At 34.6% G+C, this 13,836-nt stretch overlaps 2 protein-coding genes across 2 annotated transcripts; one reads left to right on the forward strand and one right to left on the reverse strand.

Annotated features, from left to right (window-relative positions):
• Positions 1 to 492: 492 nt before the first annotated feature.
• LOC146147824 (transmembrane protein 65-like) lies at positions 493 to 3,935 on the reverse strand. Its single transcript, XM_083387106.1, has 7 exons — positions 3,480 to 3,935; positions 3,294 to 3,341; positions 3,068 to 3,135; positions 1,982 to 2,036; positions 1,706 to 1,748; positions 798 to 903; positions 493 to 611 (listed from the first exon to the last, which is right to left on the reverse strand). The coding sequence occupies exons 1-7, from the start codon at positions 3,793 to 3,795 to the stop codon at positions 516 to 518; spliced, it is 732 nt and encodes a 243-aa protein (XP_083243232.1). The 5' UTR covers positions 3,796 to 3,935; the 3' UTR covers positions 493 to 515.
• A 4,229-nt stretch (positions 3,936 to 8,164) lies between these two features.
• On the forward strand, positions 8,165 to 13,358 carry LOC146147825 (major facilitator superfamily domain-containing protein 8-like). The gene is made up of 9 exons (XM_083387758.1): positions 8,165 to 8,356; positions 8,761 to 8,946; positions 9,180 to 9,442; positions 9,817 to 9,997; positions 10,299 to 10,456; positions 10,807 to 10,948; positions 11,506 to 11,640; positions 12,158 to 12,288; positions 12,436 to 13,358. The coding sequence occupies exons 1-9, from the start codon at positions 8,293 to 8,295 to the stop codon at positions 12,568 to 12,570; spliced, it is 1,395 nt and encodes a 464-aa protein (XP_083243884.1). The 5' UTR covers positions 8,165 to 8,292; the 3' UTR covers positions 12,571 to 13,358.
• The last annotated feature ends 478 nt before the right edge of the window (positions 13,359 to 13,836 follow it).

The following is a 13,836-nucleotide window of genomic DNA, read 5'->3' on the forward strand; positions in this document are numbered from 1 at the left end:
TTTCGCCAAATATTCCAAAACAACCAGGTTTCAGCATTTTTATGTTAAATCGTGTATTTACAACATAAATTAATGTAACTGTTAAATAAATTTTTTGCCTGTTGTGAAATTTCTTTGCTTCGTTTAACTAAACTTCCATCAATCAAAAATACATTTTTTGTATTTGAACAACAACAAAAACCACCAGGGAATTAGTGTATGGTGAAGAAACAAGCAGCAGCAATTACAAACAGTAGACAGCGCATTGACTAATGAAACTCCATTCCCTAGGGACATATCATTCAGTTCACATTTCCTAGCTGTTAAAAATACATGACAAATGGCAAAGGTTTACAAACACTGCAATAGTGGGCTTTCGCAAATTGCTACATGGAGTTCAAAGCAAGCTGCATCAACATTGTGAAGAAAAAACACAAACAGAACAATGTAAGGTAAAGCAACACAAATAAAAGCATAAAAGCAAGAGGTGAAAGGTATAATAGAACAACAGAGGAATAACAGTTACACTTTACTGTTTACTCTTCTTTCTCAGGATTTTCATGTTTGTTGTTAAGCAACAAGAGAGGAAACATACCTAGTATACAGCCAATGGTGATTCCAACTGCTTTGCCCTGAAAATAAAATGCAACAAAAAAAGTAATTACTCTTGATATATTTATTGGCAACACAAATTGTTTGTAGTCAAAAAAATACAGGAAATATTATATTTCATTCTAAGTATACATTTTAAACAGGGTCACAATGCCATGTGTATGTTTTACCATAACACAACTGTATATCACAAGATTGCAACTTACAAGATGAGAGTAAACCCGACTTGATGTTTGGTCCATTTGTTCTGGGGTTAAATCAGGGACTGGAAGCCCAAGTTTGCAGCAGAGCAGTTCAACATAACCTGCTAATCTGCACTCAAATATAATGCAAAGTTGTCACCAAACACAGACACAATCAACAAAACAAATTAAACATGTTTAAAGAGTTAATAACGGAGCTGATATTTTAATAATTTTCTTTAAACGTTCAGATATACAGTTTATTTCAGTAATGATCCAGACAAAGTTTTATGTTAGGTTAGTATCAGATAACTTATGCTAATTTCAAGGTAGAAAAATTCTCCAAATTTTTAATGAGATGTTAATAGAGCTATTTTGCACTATGTTGGGAATCAATATTAGCCTAAAAGCAGGGGTTCCCAACCTGTGGTGCGCGAAGGTTTTTCAGGTGGTACGCGACTAGCTTGTGTTTTTTTTACAAAAACCTGGATTTACAACTTTATAGAATTCCCGAAGCCTAGTCTCATTTTTACGTAAATATTGTTTTATATCATTACAGTCTTTAAAATACAAGGCATGTCAATTGTTAACACAGTTGCTTTGAAAAGCTGTACGACGCTGTGGGACAGTGAGTGTTAATTATGTCAAATGATGGCTCTTAAAAGATATCATCTACTGTTTTAAAGCTTAAGCTGCAAATACCGTTGAATAATGCTAGCTGTAAGCTATTTTTAGTAGGCCAATATTATTCTTCCAATAGCATCCAAGTGGTACAAGATCGTATGAAGGTTGGGGATACCCTGCCCTAAAGTAATCAGTTGCATTATAAAAGTATGACAAATATACATTACAATATTTATATAAAAATAATGCATTGATTTTTTTTCTAGAATTAAGTATGTTTAAATGAAATAAGTAGCACTACAGCTTACCCAACGCCAAATAGATCTGAAATCAAATTTCCAAGAGCAGCAGCTGTAAAAAAGATATATATATATATATATATATTTAGATCAAATATACAATTGACCAATTGGCACATTGAATAAAAGTATTTGTCGGACAACAATTTTATAGTTGATATCATGGCTGGCAGCAACAGTATATTCATATATTTAGGTTTGCCAACAGTAGTCATAAAAAGTTTAAACACTAATTTTGTTGGGTTACGTTTACCACAGATAGCTTAATAAACACCCTTTTGTTACCAGCCATTGTTGAAATTCCAAGTGTAAGACCAATTCTGTGATCAATATAATCACCCTGTTAAAGAAAACAAGCATAAATCCTAAATAAAACCTATACAAATTAGAAGTTATTTGTTTATAGCAGGGTGGTCCAAGGTTAACTGCATCGCGGGCCACAATATTTCTGGCACATTCTTTGCGGGCCACATAAACAGGCTACATGCGTACCAGGAGCGGATGAACAATTTTCGTTTAGTCAGGGCATGAAATGGTTAAAAATGACATCACAAGGCTTTGTCACAGACATATAAGCTCCAGAAACTTCCTGCTATAGTCAAACTTGTGCGCAAATGTAATAAAGGGTTATGAGATTGGGGAAAATCGAAAAAATTGCATATTTGAAAAAACTTTTAATTTAGAAGACTGCATTTTGTAAGCGTGGAATTATCGAGGGAACCGTGCGTGTGTCTTCCTAAAACTTTAAGAGAGATGTTACATACTACACAATTGCTAAATTACAAAGATGTTATCGTTTGGTGCAAAAACTTTTATTAACTTGATTAATTTGGTTAAAATTGCATCTTGAAGAGGGTCAGGACATTTAGCTAGTCTAAAGTGACAGTGAAATCCTGTAAAACAATACTTTTTAGCAGCGCGATATATTTTATTGCACATTTACTTTAAAACACAAATATAACTTATAGGATGCTTTGCGGCTTCTCTTAAACCGGTCTAACAAATACCAAATATTTGGCATTCTTGCCTACCCCCGAATCTGAATTCGGTAAGGGATAGGAAACTAGTTTATTTTATGGTATATCCAGAAAAATGTGATCATAACCAAACAATTGCAGTATGCCTACTGTTCGTTGGTCAATTAGATTTCTTTGAATAAACCCTCAACGGTACGCATTGCAATAATTTAACAGTGCTTCGACAATTGGCCAACCCCTTAAACAATTGGCCTGCAGGCCTGGGTTTGGACCACCCTGGTTTATAGTAATATTAAAAGCACAATACATTTTAATTAAATTGTGAATAAGGCAAACTTAAAGTAGCATATACATGTATAGTTTTAGCGTGAAGCATTTAAAATGTGTAACATACCGCCATTATCATGATAGCATTGTCCAGGAATCCAAACCCGATAAATGGAGAACAGTTGAACATGAATACTATGTATATATATCATAATGTTAGGGAAGAGATTTTAACAAATTGTACATAGCAAAATGCTTATAGCGTACATTTCTTATTTAGATACATCTACAAATTATCTAGGTAAAAAACTTTTAAACAAAACTGTAATTTTAGCTCAATATTAGACACTCACATGTTCTAAGTTGTGTCCTCGAAACACGAATATCGCCATTGGCAGTTTCTACAAAATAATGTATTAGTTTATACATGGCCAACATTAAGATAAAAAAGACGATTGTACTAAACTAACAAAGTTTTTATTAATTAAATCTTTATATATAAAAGTATAAAACCACATACAAAAAAGTATTTTTTAAACCTGAATTTCCAGTTTCTAGGTGATATTTCTGCAGTTCAAGAAACAGACTGCTCCGCTCTTTCTTTCCAAGATTTTTGACAAAGCTTTCAGCCTCAGATTCTTTGTGCAAATCAAGCAGTCCGATATTTTTGTGATAAAGGGATTTCACAACAGTCTTTTGGCTGTTTTGATTGGACCGATGTGACTGACTTGTGCAGAGTTTACTTTTAGGGATAAAATGGAGACATTTTGGATTACTGCATTTGGGTGTCAATGAGCAAAATAATAAATTTTGACATCGCAAACTAAAAACAAGCCTTTGTACATTAATGGGCATTTTACCCACCAAAAAAATAAATTAGTAGTAATTATTTAAATCAAATCATCTAGAAAATAGGAAAATTTAAAATGGTAAAAAGCCTGGTACGTGAAAAAGAACACAAGAAAACATGAAGTTTATAATATTTGAACAGGGTCCCATGCATATTTTATTCCCTGGTTACAACTTGAAATAAAATTAAGATCTTTTTCAGAAATACAAAAGTCATATATTGCACAGTTTTCTGCAATGTGAATGGGATTTTTTGATTTAGGAATCACTCCATAACCTTTTTGCAAAGCCCACCTTAGCAACAGTTGTGGGCAAGTTTTACCATACTTTGATGACACTGAGAAATACTGAGGGTCACTTAACATTTTGCTCTGACCAAGAGATGAATACGCTTGAAAAAAAATATTTTTTTTATCACAGAATTCTTTCAGTCTTTCATCTTGATAATTAGGATGAAATTCGTTTTGCAAAACTGCAGGTAGTTTTTGCGCATAAGATTCAAGTTCCATCAGATGTTGTAATGTATAGTTAGACACTCCAAGAGATTTCAATTTAGATGAGCGATTGGATTCAGATTCCAAGGCCAGCCAAGCTTCCCTGCGGTGGTGCCTGTTCTCTTCACTAAAGGATTTCAAGCCTTGTTTGCCAGGCCAGTGAATTAAATACAAGTCAATATATTTCAAATTAAGCTTTCTTAACGATTCGTCTAATGCATTTGTAGCATTGGCATTCAAATCTTTTGGTCCAAGTTTAGTAGTGATAAAAAGTTGTTCTCTGGTTAGATTATGTTTCTCAAGCAGATGAGGTAAAACATCACCAATTGCTGCTTCATTTTTATAAACTGATGCAGTGTCAATAAGTCTATAACCTCTTTTCAATGCTGTTGAAATCGCAGTTGTAATATCTTCTTCTTTTTTTATTTGAAATGTGCCGAGACCAAACAACGGTATTTTATGGCCTGTATTTAAAATTGCACTTGATTCTATATCTATCCGTTTCCTATCCATTACTTTTTTAAATTAGAATTACTTTTTACAGTGCTGCAACACCGACCTATACATTCCAAATTTCGACTATATGTATCAAGTTCTTAAAAAATACATCATCAATCTACGATAACGAATCTACTAGATAACTAAACGAGCCATCGAGAACAGAAACTTAAAGATGGAAAGTTTGAACCTTTTTTGCATACTATGACAAGCCGCCACTTTATAGAAACGCCCATTTTTGCAGCAAGTCTGCACTTTTTCTTTCCACGAAAGAAAACAAAATGTATTGTTTTGTTTTTTTACTACGGCGGGGAATTTATAATCACGTGATAAAAATAGAAGATTGGCAATTTTTAAATGGCATAGCCAGAGGGTAAAAAGACTAAAAACTAAGTTTAAAAAAATACAATTCATTAGAAATAACAATTATTTTACAACCCATGATCCTATTTCTTTTTTAAAACAACATACTTAAAACAGATAAAGAAAATTACAAGAACCTTCTTGAGAATACGGGGATAAACAGATATAAGCATTTAGCAGTTTAGCTAGTCATCGGGAGCCGGGAGGCCACAATTGAGTTTAATAAATGCGTAACTGAACGTCACAAAGAGGAAATTGTTTCAGCAAAACGCCTGGCCTCCAATGGCCTTTTCTAAATTAAAACGAACATTTTCGCGTTTTGTGCGATATGACAGCGTCTTGGTAATGTAGCCATTGTATCGCAATTGATGTCTATCTAACCCTAGATCAGGGGTTCTGAAACTTTTTTTACCGCAGACCCCTAAATATTTTTTTGCTATCCATGGACCACGTTAGTGAATATTTTTTTAGGGATGACGTCATAAATCCGCGTCACAATACAAATGAAAGTCTGCTGTATTCGGTCCAAAAAATGTGAAAGTGAAATGGAGTCTGAATACCTGCACTGCAAGAATGTTAAATATAGACTAACATTTCAATTAGGCCTACATGGACCCCCTGAAACTAGTTCACGTATCCCCAAGGGGTTCATGGACCCCAGTTTAAGAAACCCTGCCCTAGATAAACGCACTATATGCTTTTCGTCTGCGGACTTATCTTTCATGGTTTGTGCAGCCATAGGCTACATCTGTGGGTTCAATGGACCTTAAAACTTGTTCGCAATAAACATCTTGATAAAAAAACATTAGTGTGATCAAGCGCCACTTAAACAGTTTAAACCAGTGGTTCTCAACCTTTTTTTCACTGCATACCACCTCGAGCTTCTATGATCTTGTTGCGTACCAACGAATTGTCGAAAAACTCAACTTTACTCAAAATGTATATAGGATTATTAACAGGGGCGTATTAGCTAATTGTTAGCCCGGAAATTTCAAAACAAACGCGGCCCACTAGGCCCTACTCTAAAAAATGTTTCTGTTTTTTAACTTGCAAGATACTGGTAGTCAAGTTTTGTTATTCTTTGTTGTTTTGCTATGATGTCATAAAAAAATTTGCATAGATGTTCCGGAAAGATAATTTAATAGTTCTTATCGTTAAAGAAGCATAAAATATTAAACTATACAATCATTACGATGAATGTATAGTTTATTACAATAAAAAAATGCTTAACCTTTTATTAAAACTGTAATTTCACTTAAAAACATTCTGCGTATAGCGTATCACCCAAAATGACTTCGCGTACCACTAGTGGACTAATGGTGCGCGTACCACAGGTTGATTTAATTTGGATTTTTAACGCACTTTCAGTGGTTGCCTACATTTCACCTGATAAAGCAGGTTTATTTGGATTAGGTCTTTTGGGACGCCAGAGTTTGACTAACTTTTTGATGAAATCTTTAGAAATTTTTCTGCCCCCCGTCCCTGGTGTTCGGAATATTAAATGGTTCGTGACTCGAGCACAGAGTTTAGCTTTAAGCACCTTCACTACCTTGCGACTGGACGCTTCGTCATTTTGCCAGGTATTGTTTTTGTCTCGAAGCTGGCATATGCGTCCCGTTTCTTTATTTGATATAGCCTACTTTTTCACGGTAAAACACAATAAGACCTACAACGCAACAATCTAAACCAGAATAATTAATAATAGTTCTAAAACCAAGAGGGTTTGGGAGGATTGGGGGAAACCTGTCTGGCATCGGCAGTTTTGGTGTCGATGTTTTGGGCGCCCGAGTTTGAACCACACCGCTGTTTTAGCACTGAATTGTTTAAACCTGTTTGAGGTTATGGGTGGGGATAATAGATGGGATTAGAAATTGGGTTAGGGTTGAAATTATAAGGAAAGTTAGTGATGAAGGTAGTGGTGGGGTTTGTGGTCAGATAAAAGGTTTGTATAGAAACCTTATTCTGGCCATTAAGGTCTTTTTTCAAAGTGTTTGTTATTATTCGAAATTTGAGGTAGGCCTTTAGTCATATTTGTTCTTACTTTGAATTGTGTTTTATTCTAACGTTGATGTTGTTCTTATTTCGATCTTATGCCTCGAGTTCCTTTTTCAAACCGAGCAATTACCCCGCGACGCCCTCATTGTATGCGACTTCATTCGTTGTTTTTTCGTTTTACGTAAGTCGCTTTTTACTGACGTCTAACTTGACGCTAAAGCTCAGAACTCTTTTTGACATGCGAGTTACACTTGACAAGGCTACAGGTCAGACTTGGACAACTAGATTTATTTTGGGTTTTGAAAATGAGATTAGAATTAAAATTAGCGCATTATAGTTTTCCAAATTAGATTAGAATTAAAATTAGACCGTTTTGAGTTTTCTTAAATTAGATTAGAATTAGAATTACCAAATTCCTAAAAAATAAAATTTCAACTAGAATTTGAACTACAATCACATTTAATTATTTACAATCAATTTGATTTCATCGCAATTTATTCTTATAAGAACGCGAATGGTAAAAATGTGTGTGCTAAATGTTATGCCTTTTTATGCCTTTTAGACAATAAAAATGACATACAAGTCGTTCGAACCAAAGAATCTAAATTGAAATTCTGTGTTTTAACTGAGAGACTAAAAATGCCGTTGGACAAATTAAGTAGCATTTTTGGTAAAAATCCGAATTAGATTAGAACTGGAATTAGAGCAAACAAGCAATTCACAAATTAGTTTAGAATTAGAATCAGAAAACAAAAATTATCTAATTCTCCAAATCTGTATAGTACAGGTAATATGAAATTAATGGTTATTCGTTCATTGTGATGTCAAGATAGTCTACAGGAGCGGGTGTCAACACACACCACAGTTTTTCGACAAAGTTGCCCACCGCGATAAGCATGCAGGGTTATTGTAAGTGATGTAGCCTACTGAGTGTTCTTTGGCCGCGGGCATTTTGAAATTGTACGCAAGCAGCAGTTACTTTTTACTGTAGTACCTTCGCTTGTGCTGTAAATTGTTATTCGTCTTAGAATGAATTTTATATATGAACCAACATGATTACAAGGAAACAAACTTAACTTTGCGTTGGTAAAATAAGTTGGTATCTTGTAGCCTTAAAAATAGGAAAGAATTTATCAACAGCAATTCTGTAAATATGTTGTCAACAACTCATGGTTTTATCATTGGCCTTAACTATTTCTTACGTGGCCTTGAATACGGTAAGTAAAGGCCTTACTTTTATTAATTGAATGACTCATGAATACTTTTTATTTCAAGTCATTTTACGGTAAGAATAAAGCCACCATTGTCATCAGATTCATCAACGTATAAGCTGTTAGACAAATTAAATACTTCTTTAGTATTGATTCTGTTAGTATTGATGTAAAATGTTTGGTCTTATATTATTTTTTGTCTGTCACGACAATCAATTTATTTGTTGCTGCAAAATAGCTTAACTTTTTCGGTTTAAAAACCGTTTATATAAAAGGGCTCAGTTTATAAAAACAGTCTAAAATAATCCCTTATAGAGCCTCATTTAATAAGATTCCGCTGATTGATTTTTAGAATGTATCGAGCGCAGCCCTACGATTCATAATGAAACGGAGTTAAATTGCTTTTTTAGCTGTTATTCTGCCGAGTCTAAACCTTTTTCTGTTACAACTTGGAGCCGAACCTTTGTTTATTGGGTGGGTTTTTGCCGCGGCCACATTGACAACACTTTTGTCGGCTCCTGTCTATGGAAAAATTACGGACCGAAGTCAATCTACGAAAACTATTTTGATAGTCAGCAACTTTTTCAAAATCGCAGGTATTTTTTCTTTCGACCTTCTGGGAAATATATAATTGTTACAGATGAATTACCTGAAAAGGTATATTATTCACTGCCCCACATTATAAAATGTTGGAGGTATTTTGCCAGGTTTTTAATCTCACTATGCATGTTTTCGGCTCTATAAACGCATTTCTGCAGTTACCGGTACTTTTATTGAACTCGACATGATGTGTACTTTTTTAAAATAAAAAATATGCAAAAAAAAATAGGAAGCATTTTGTACTTCGCCGCAAGCAGCCCGGTGATGGTTCTAGTCGCTAGATTGGTGGCGGGTCTCGGTCCCGGTTCCGAGGCGTCCATTCTCGGTATGGTCTCGAGATTTACAGCCGAGGAGAAGAAAACAGCTGCGTTTTCTCGCTTGTTTGCTTTTTACCAAGTCGGCGCCGTGGTCGGGGCTGGAAGCAATTTATTCTTACGCGAATTACACTTCAACATTGGCCCGTTCGTGGTCGACCCATACACGGCTCCTGGGGTAAGATTTCGGTGGCTGACACCTTTTGTATTTAAGATGGGATTGATCAACATTTATAAAACTTACAGATTGTGCAAGAAATACTTCGGGTAATTTTTTTTCTTAACCCTTTTTTGCGTCGATCTAAATGCCAAGCGTATAAGTGTAACAGTGAAAGCTTTGGCGACCCAGTTCTTTTCACCGAGGTTTTTATAAGCATGAAGTATATTCTGCACAAAAAACAATAGTACTGTAAACGTAAACACAATTTTGACACAAATATTTTTTTTAAATCATGTAACATTGTTATTTTAATAGGTCACTACTATATTGTCCAAACAGCTCCTTTACCACCCAACGCCATTTGGTTTTGATCACAAAATACCTTTTTTAAGTTGTTTTTGGTGATTCTTTGGACGACGATTCAACTTTTAACAATCTTGTTATTTCGTCAACCACCTGCACTTAACGGGCACACCAATGACCTCTGCGAGAGATACAACTCGGCCCATTCTGCTGTACGTGAGGAATTAACAGTCGAATTGAGCAAATTGTCTTGTTTGGAATTAATTTTAGGTATGTCGACAGATCTATGCATAGCAATGCATGGTTTGAAAATACTACAACTTTTGTTTTGCATTTTCATTGACTATATAGCATTTTTTTTTTATATACATAAGAATTTAAATGAACAGACAAGATACAATTGTTTTGTATTGTTTGAAATATATTCTAAAATTTTACTTAAAAAGTTATATCTTATAGTCAAAAATAAATGAAGTGAGGTATAAATAACGATCTTGCCATATTCGTCATACTGTTTTCATGCAATCATCTCCTTCGCTCTTCGGTCAAGTTACCTATTTTGTATACTCAGATTTCTGTCATGAGGAATTGTTGGTTAGTCTGCTTTCGGTGTTTACGGTGATATTTGCTCAGACTTCTCTTGAAACGTTCATGACGCCATTGACGCTGACGTACTTTGGCTGGAACGAGTTACAGAACGCTCTATATTTGGGTTTGTGTGGAATCACGGTAAACTGTCTCAAGTGCCTATATGCTTGATTTTTATGCAACCACGGGTATTATTCCGGAGATTCATATAAGCAAAATGTAAAAATATAAATGTAAAAAAAAAAATAAAAAAATGTAGCACCATTTATTTTACAAAACTGCTCGCTTTACTATAAAAATACATCCTATCTGTCATTGTATATCAGTTATTTGACGTGAGCTGCACCATCCTCCTGTTGGTGAGGTGTTCTTTATTGTGTAACTTGCTTTACCTGGAAATCCACAAAGCGTTACGCACTTTTTATTTGCAAAATAACATTTTCTTACTAACTAGCGATATCATTCTTTTTTTGTTTCTGTTCTACTTGCAGATCATACTTGGTTACGGCGTTTTGATTAAACTGTCATCAAGGCTATCGAATTGTTTTATTTGGTTGGTGGCTACTACTTCGCTCTGTCTCAACAGCCTCGTGTTTCTCGTTTTTACCATGTTTCTTACAGGACAAAGTCAAGGTTTGGTAGTTCAAGTTTGCACAATTTTTTCTGTGTTTTCTTAAAAATAAGCACACTAGTTGTTTAGTTTGTTTAGTTTAATTTAAGCTTACAATTATGGCTGTAATAATGCCAAATTCAGGATTATGTCAGACTTACACAGAAATGTGTTGGTTTAACATTATAATAAAATGCCTTTAGGAGCCCCACCTTTCAATCTTGAGCAGCTTGAATGGTTTGTTCAACCGACAATAAACGAACACCAATTAAAAATACAAAATGGCAATTGCAGTTCTTCTAATCCTGTCTTTTCAACGATTAGGGTTTCGGTTTGGCTTAAAAATCGCCGTACCAACATTTTGATGAAAAGTTAAAAATTACCTACATTTTAATAAAAAGTTACAGACACAGAAAAAAATTGTTTCAGATAAACTTTACAAAGTGAAAAAGTGGCCTATATTTTTCCGAGTTCAAGCCTGTCCTGACCGTCAGCAACGACAATAAAATCATAGGCTGTTGTGCAAGTTTGAAATTTTTTTGAATTTTAAACTCGAAAATTATTTAACCAACCTGTGTAGATGGCGAAGTTGTTGGGTCCGTGTGGCTGGAGGCAATGTTTTCTGTTTGTGGGATCTGGTTCGTTTTTTCGCTTCCTTTCGCCAACACATCACCAATAATAAGTTACACTAGAGCGGCGGACCCGCAAAGGCAAGGTTTGTACGTTTTGAATTGAAAACGCTAGGCAATTGTTTTTATATTTTGAAAGATTTAGAAAGATTTGGTTAAGGCATGGTTGATGTTAATGTTTAAGCTGCCAGATGTTCATACGTAACTAACAAGTCAAACTGTAAAGGAATTTATTGGCTTTATTAGGTTGCTATGCCTTGTATAGTTAATAATGTATTAAGGCAATATGACGCATGTTTTATGTTTTGTAATACAGCTTTAAGCATTTTTACGTTAGCGGCCTGCGGAGACGAATTCCGTACTCGGGACAAGACGAAGTCGATTCATTTTTCTGGTGTCGGCCTCAAGTGAGACTGCGCATAACGGCCCGACTCCGAGTCCGACGTGCGCATGGCCAGTACCAAATTAGAAACCGATATGGCCACTAACTGTAATTGTTGCAAAGGTGGTCAATGCCTTTTTAAACGTCATATCCTTGCTAACAAATTTACAGGGAACGCTAACGATTTAACAGTCGAGGATAAAACGAAATATTTTCTTTAGATTTTTACCAGGGTGTTCGTTTGCTGGTGTACGGTGTGGGACAAATTCTAAGTCCGATATGGACTGCGTCTCTTCTCTCCAACCTTAGTGTGGTGAACGCTGTCAACCTTGCCTTGTTGACATTTAGCCTGGTGAGAGACGAAAAGTTATATATAACCAAATAATCTTTATGTTAATTTATCACCTGATGGCGGTCAACCCGCTAATTTTCGTGTTCAATTTGCATTGTTGTGGAAGCACAATGCACAGCGTGATTCAAGTTCAACATGTTTTTGCAGATTTTGACAATTGCATCGTACAAAAGACTGGATACTAGAGAAATCCCGCATATGGAGACCAGTACAACTACGACCTCAAACACTTTACTACACGAAAGAACTCCTCTAATTTCTCAATATGATATCATAACATGATTAAACTTTATTTAGTGAATTTCTGTATTTTAAGACTATTTAAAGGAGTTTATCCTAATCTGTATAATGTCAAAATCTTTAACTATTTCATTGATATAAAAACTACCTTCATTTCGTTATGCGACTAGCGAAGTTTTCTTTTTGCTGATTTAGATTATGTGCCTTTCTATTTGCTTTTTAATATTATTTAATCGATTTCAGAAATCCTTGTATGGCATCTACATTTTCTTTGTTCCCATTTGTCCATCACCGGACTAAAATTATTTTGTTTAATAATAATGCTGCAGTTTAGCATAAATTACCGTTGTTTAAGCCAGTGGAGTTAAGTTGTAGTGGACACCAATCACACATCATCCCTTGTTTATGGGCGGATTAACTTTTATTGTTAACACTTTGGTAAGAATCTATATTTTCTCTACATTGTATGCACAGGTGAATTAATGCTTTTTAAAGAATTTACTTAAAAAAAACCTAAGTTTGTGCCATATATTAAAAATGAAGCAATTATTATATTGGTAGCGTTAAAAAGTATAGCCTATTATACTGAACAATATGAATGGGTCATATAAAAATTAAAACTGACATCTAACTGAAAATAAAATAAAACATTTCAGTTGACAATTTAATATTTGTTGCTATTATTGCCATTGGGTTTTAAAACCAAACTTTATGACGTGACCCAATAAACATAACACATTTAACCGTGACTATAAACAAGTAACACGGAGATGCTACCCGTTAACATGCCTCTGCTAAATGAACTGTACTGGACAACCCACCCAACTAAAATAATGTAATGGACAGAAGGTATTATGTGAACTGTTAGTACTGTACCATGGACCTTTCGCTAAGTTGTTTGTCGTTCTGATGTTATTCAATAAATACAGATACGTTTATTACATTGCTGTGCGGCTATAATCTGTTTAAACACTCAAACTAACAAATGGAGTCGGATTCAGCAAGCATCAACTTAAACAAATTTAATTTAGCCCTGCAACATCTTCTTTGAAATTGATTTTTACATTTTTGTCCGCTTTTTGCTAGATAGGTGCTTTGATTACATTATGTAATACGGGCGCATGATGTAATAGGCTACGACTAAAGGGCATTATTATCGTTTATTTACACATAGCAACAATATTTTTCTGCGTTTCGTTAGAAGAGATAAATTTCATAATAAATGATAAAATGAGGAGTAACCTACATCGTACTTTAAATTAATTATTAGTTTGCTGATTCTTTTTTTGGCTTCAAGTGTAATAAAAC

Source organism: Ascidiella aspersa, chromosome 4 (assembly GCF_963924565.1).
Source record: "Ascidiella aspersa chromosome 4, kaAscAspe10.2, whole genome shotgun sequence".
Lineage (NCBI taxonomy): Eukaryota > Metazoa > Chordata > Ascidiacea > Phlebobranchia > Ascidiidae > Ascidiella > Ascidiella aspersa.

What these genes read in the sequence shown, in the direction of transcription:
- LOC146147824 (XM_083387106.1), bottom strand. Translation starts at nt 3,795, where the DNA reads ATGCCCATTAATGTACAAAGGCTTGTTTTTAGTTTGCGATGTCAAAAT. An exon ending in GAGGACACAACTTAGAACAT is followed by an intron (nt 3,136 to 3,293) that starts GTGAGTGTCTAA and finishes ATATATACATAG; the next exon opens with TATTCATGTTCAACTGTTCT. An exon ending in GTCGGGTTTACTCTCATCTT is followed by an intron (nt 612 to 797) that starts GTAAGTTGCAAT and finishes TTTTATTTTCAG; the next exon opens with GGCAAAGCAGTTGGAATCAC.
- LOC146147825 (XM_083387758.1), top strand. Translation starts at nt 8,293, where the DNA reads ATGTTGTCAACAACTCATGGTTTTATCATTGGCCTTAACTATTTCTTA. An exon ending in TTGTTTGGAATTAATTTTAG is followed by an intron (nt 9,998 to 10,298) that starts GTATGTCGACAG and finishes TTGTATACTCAG; the next exon opens with ATTTCTGTCATGAGGAATTG. An exon ending in CCTTGTTGACATTTAGCCTG is followed by an intron (nt 12,289 to 12,435) that starts GTGAGAGACGAA and finishes ATGTTTTTGCAG; the next exon opens with ATTTTGACAATTGCATCGTA.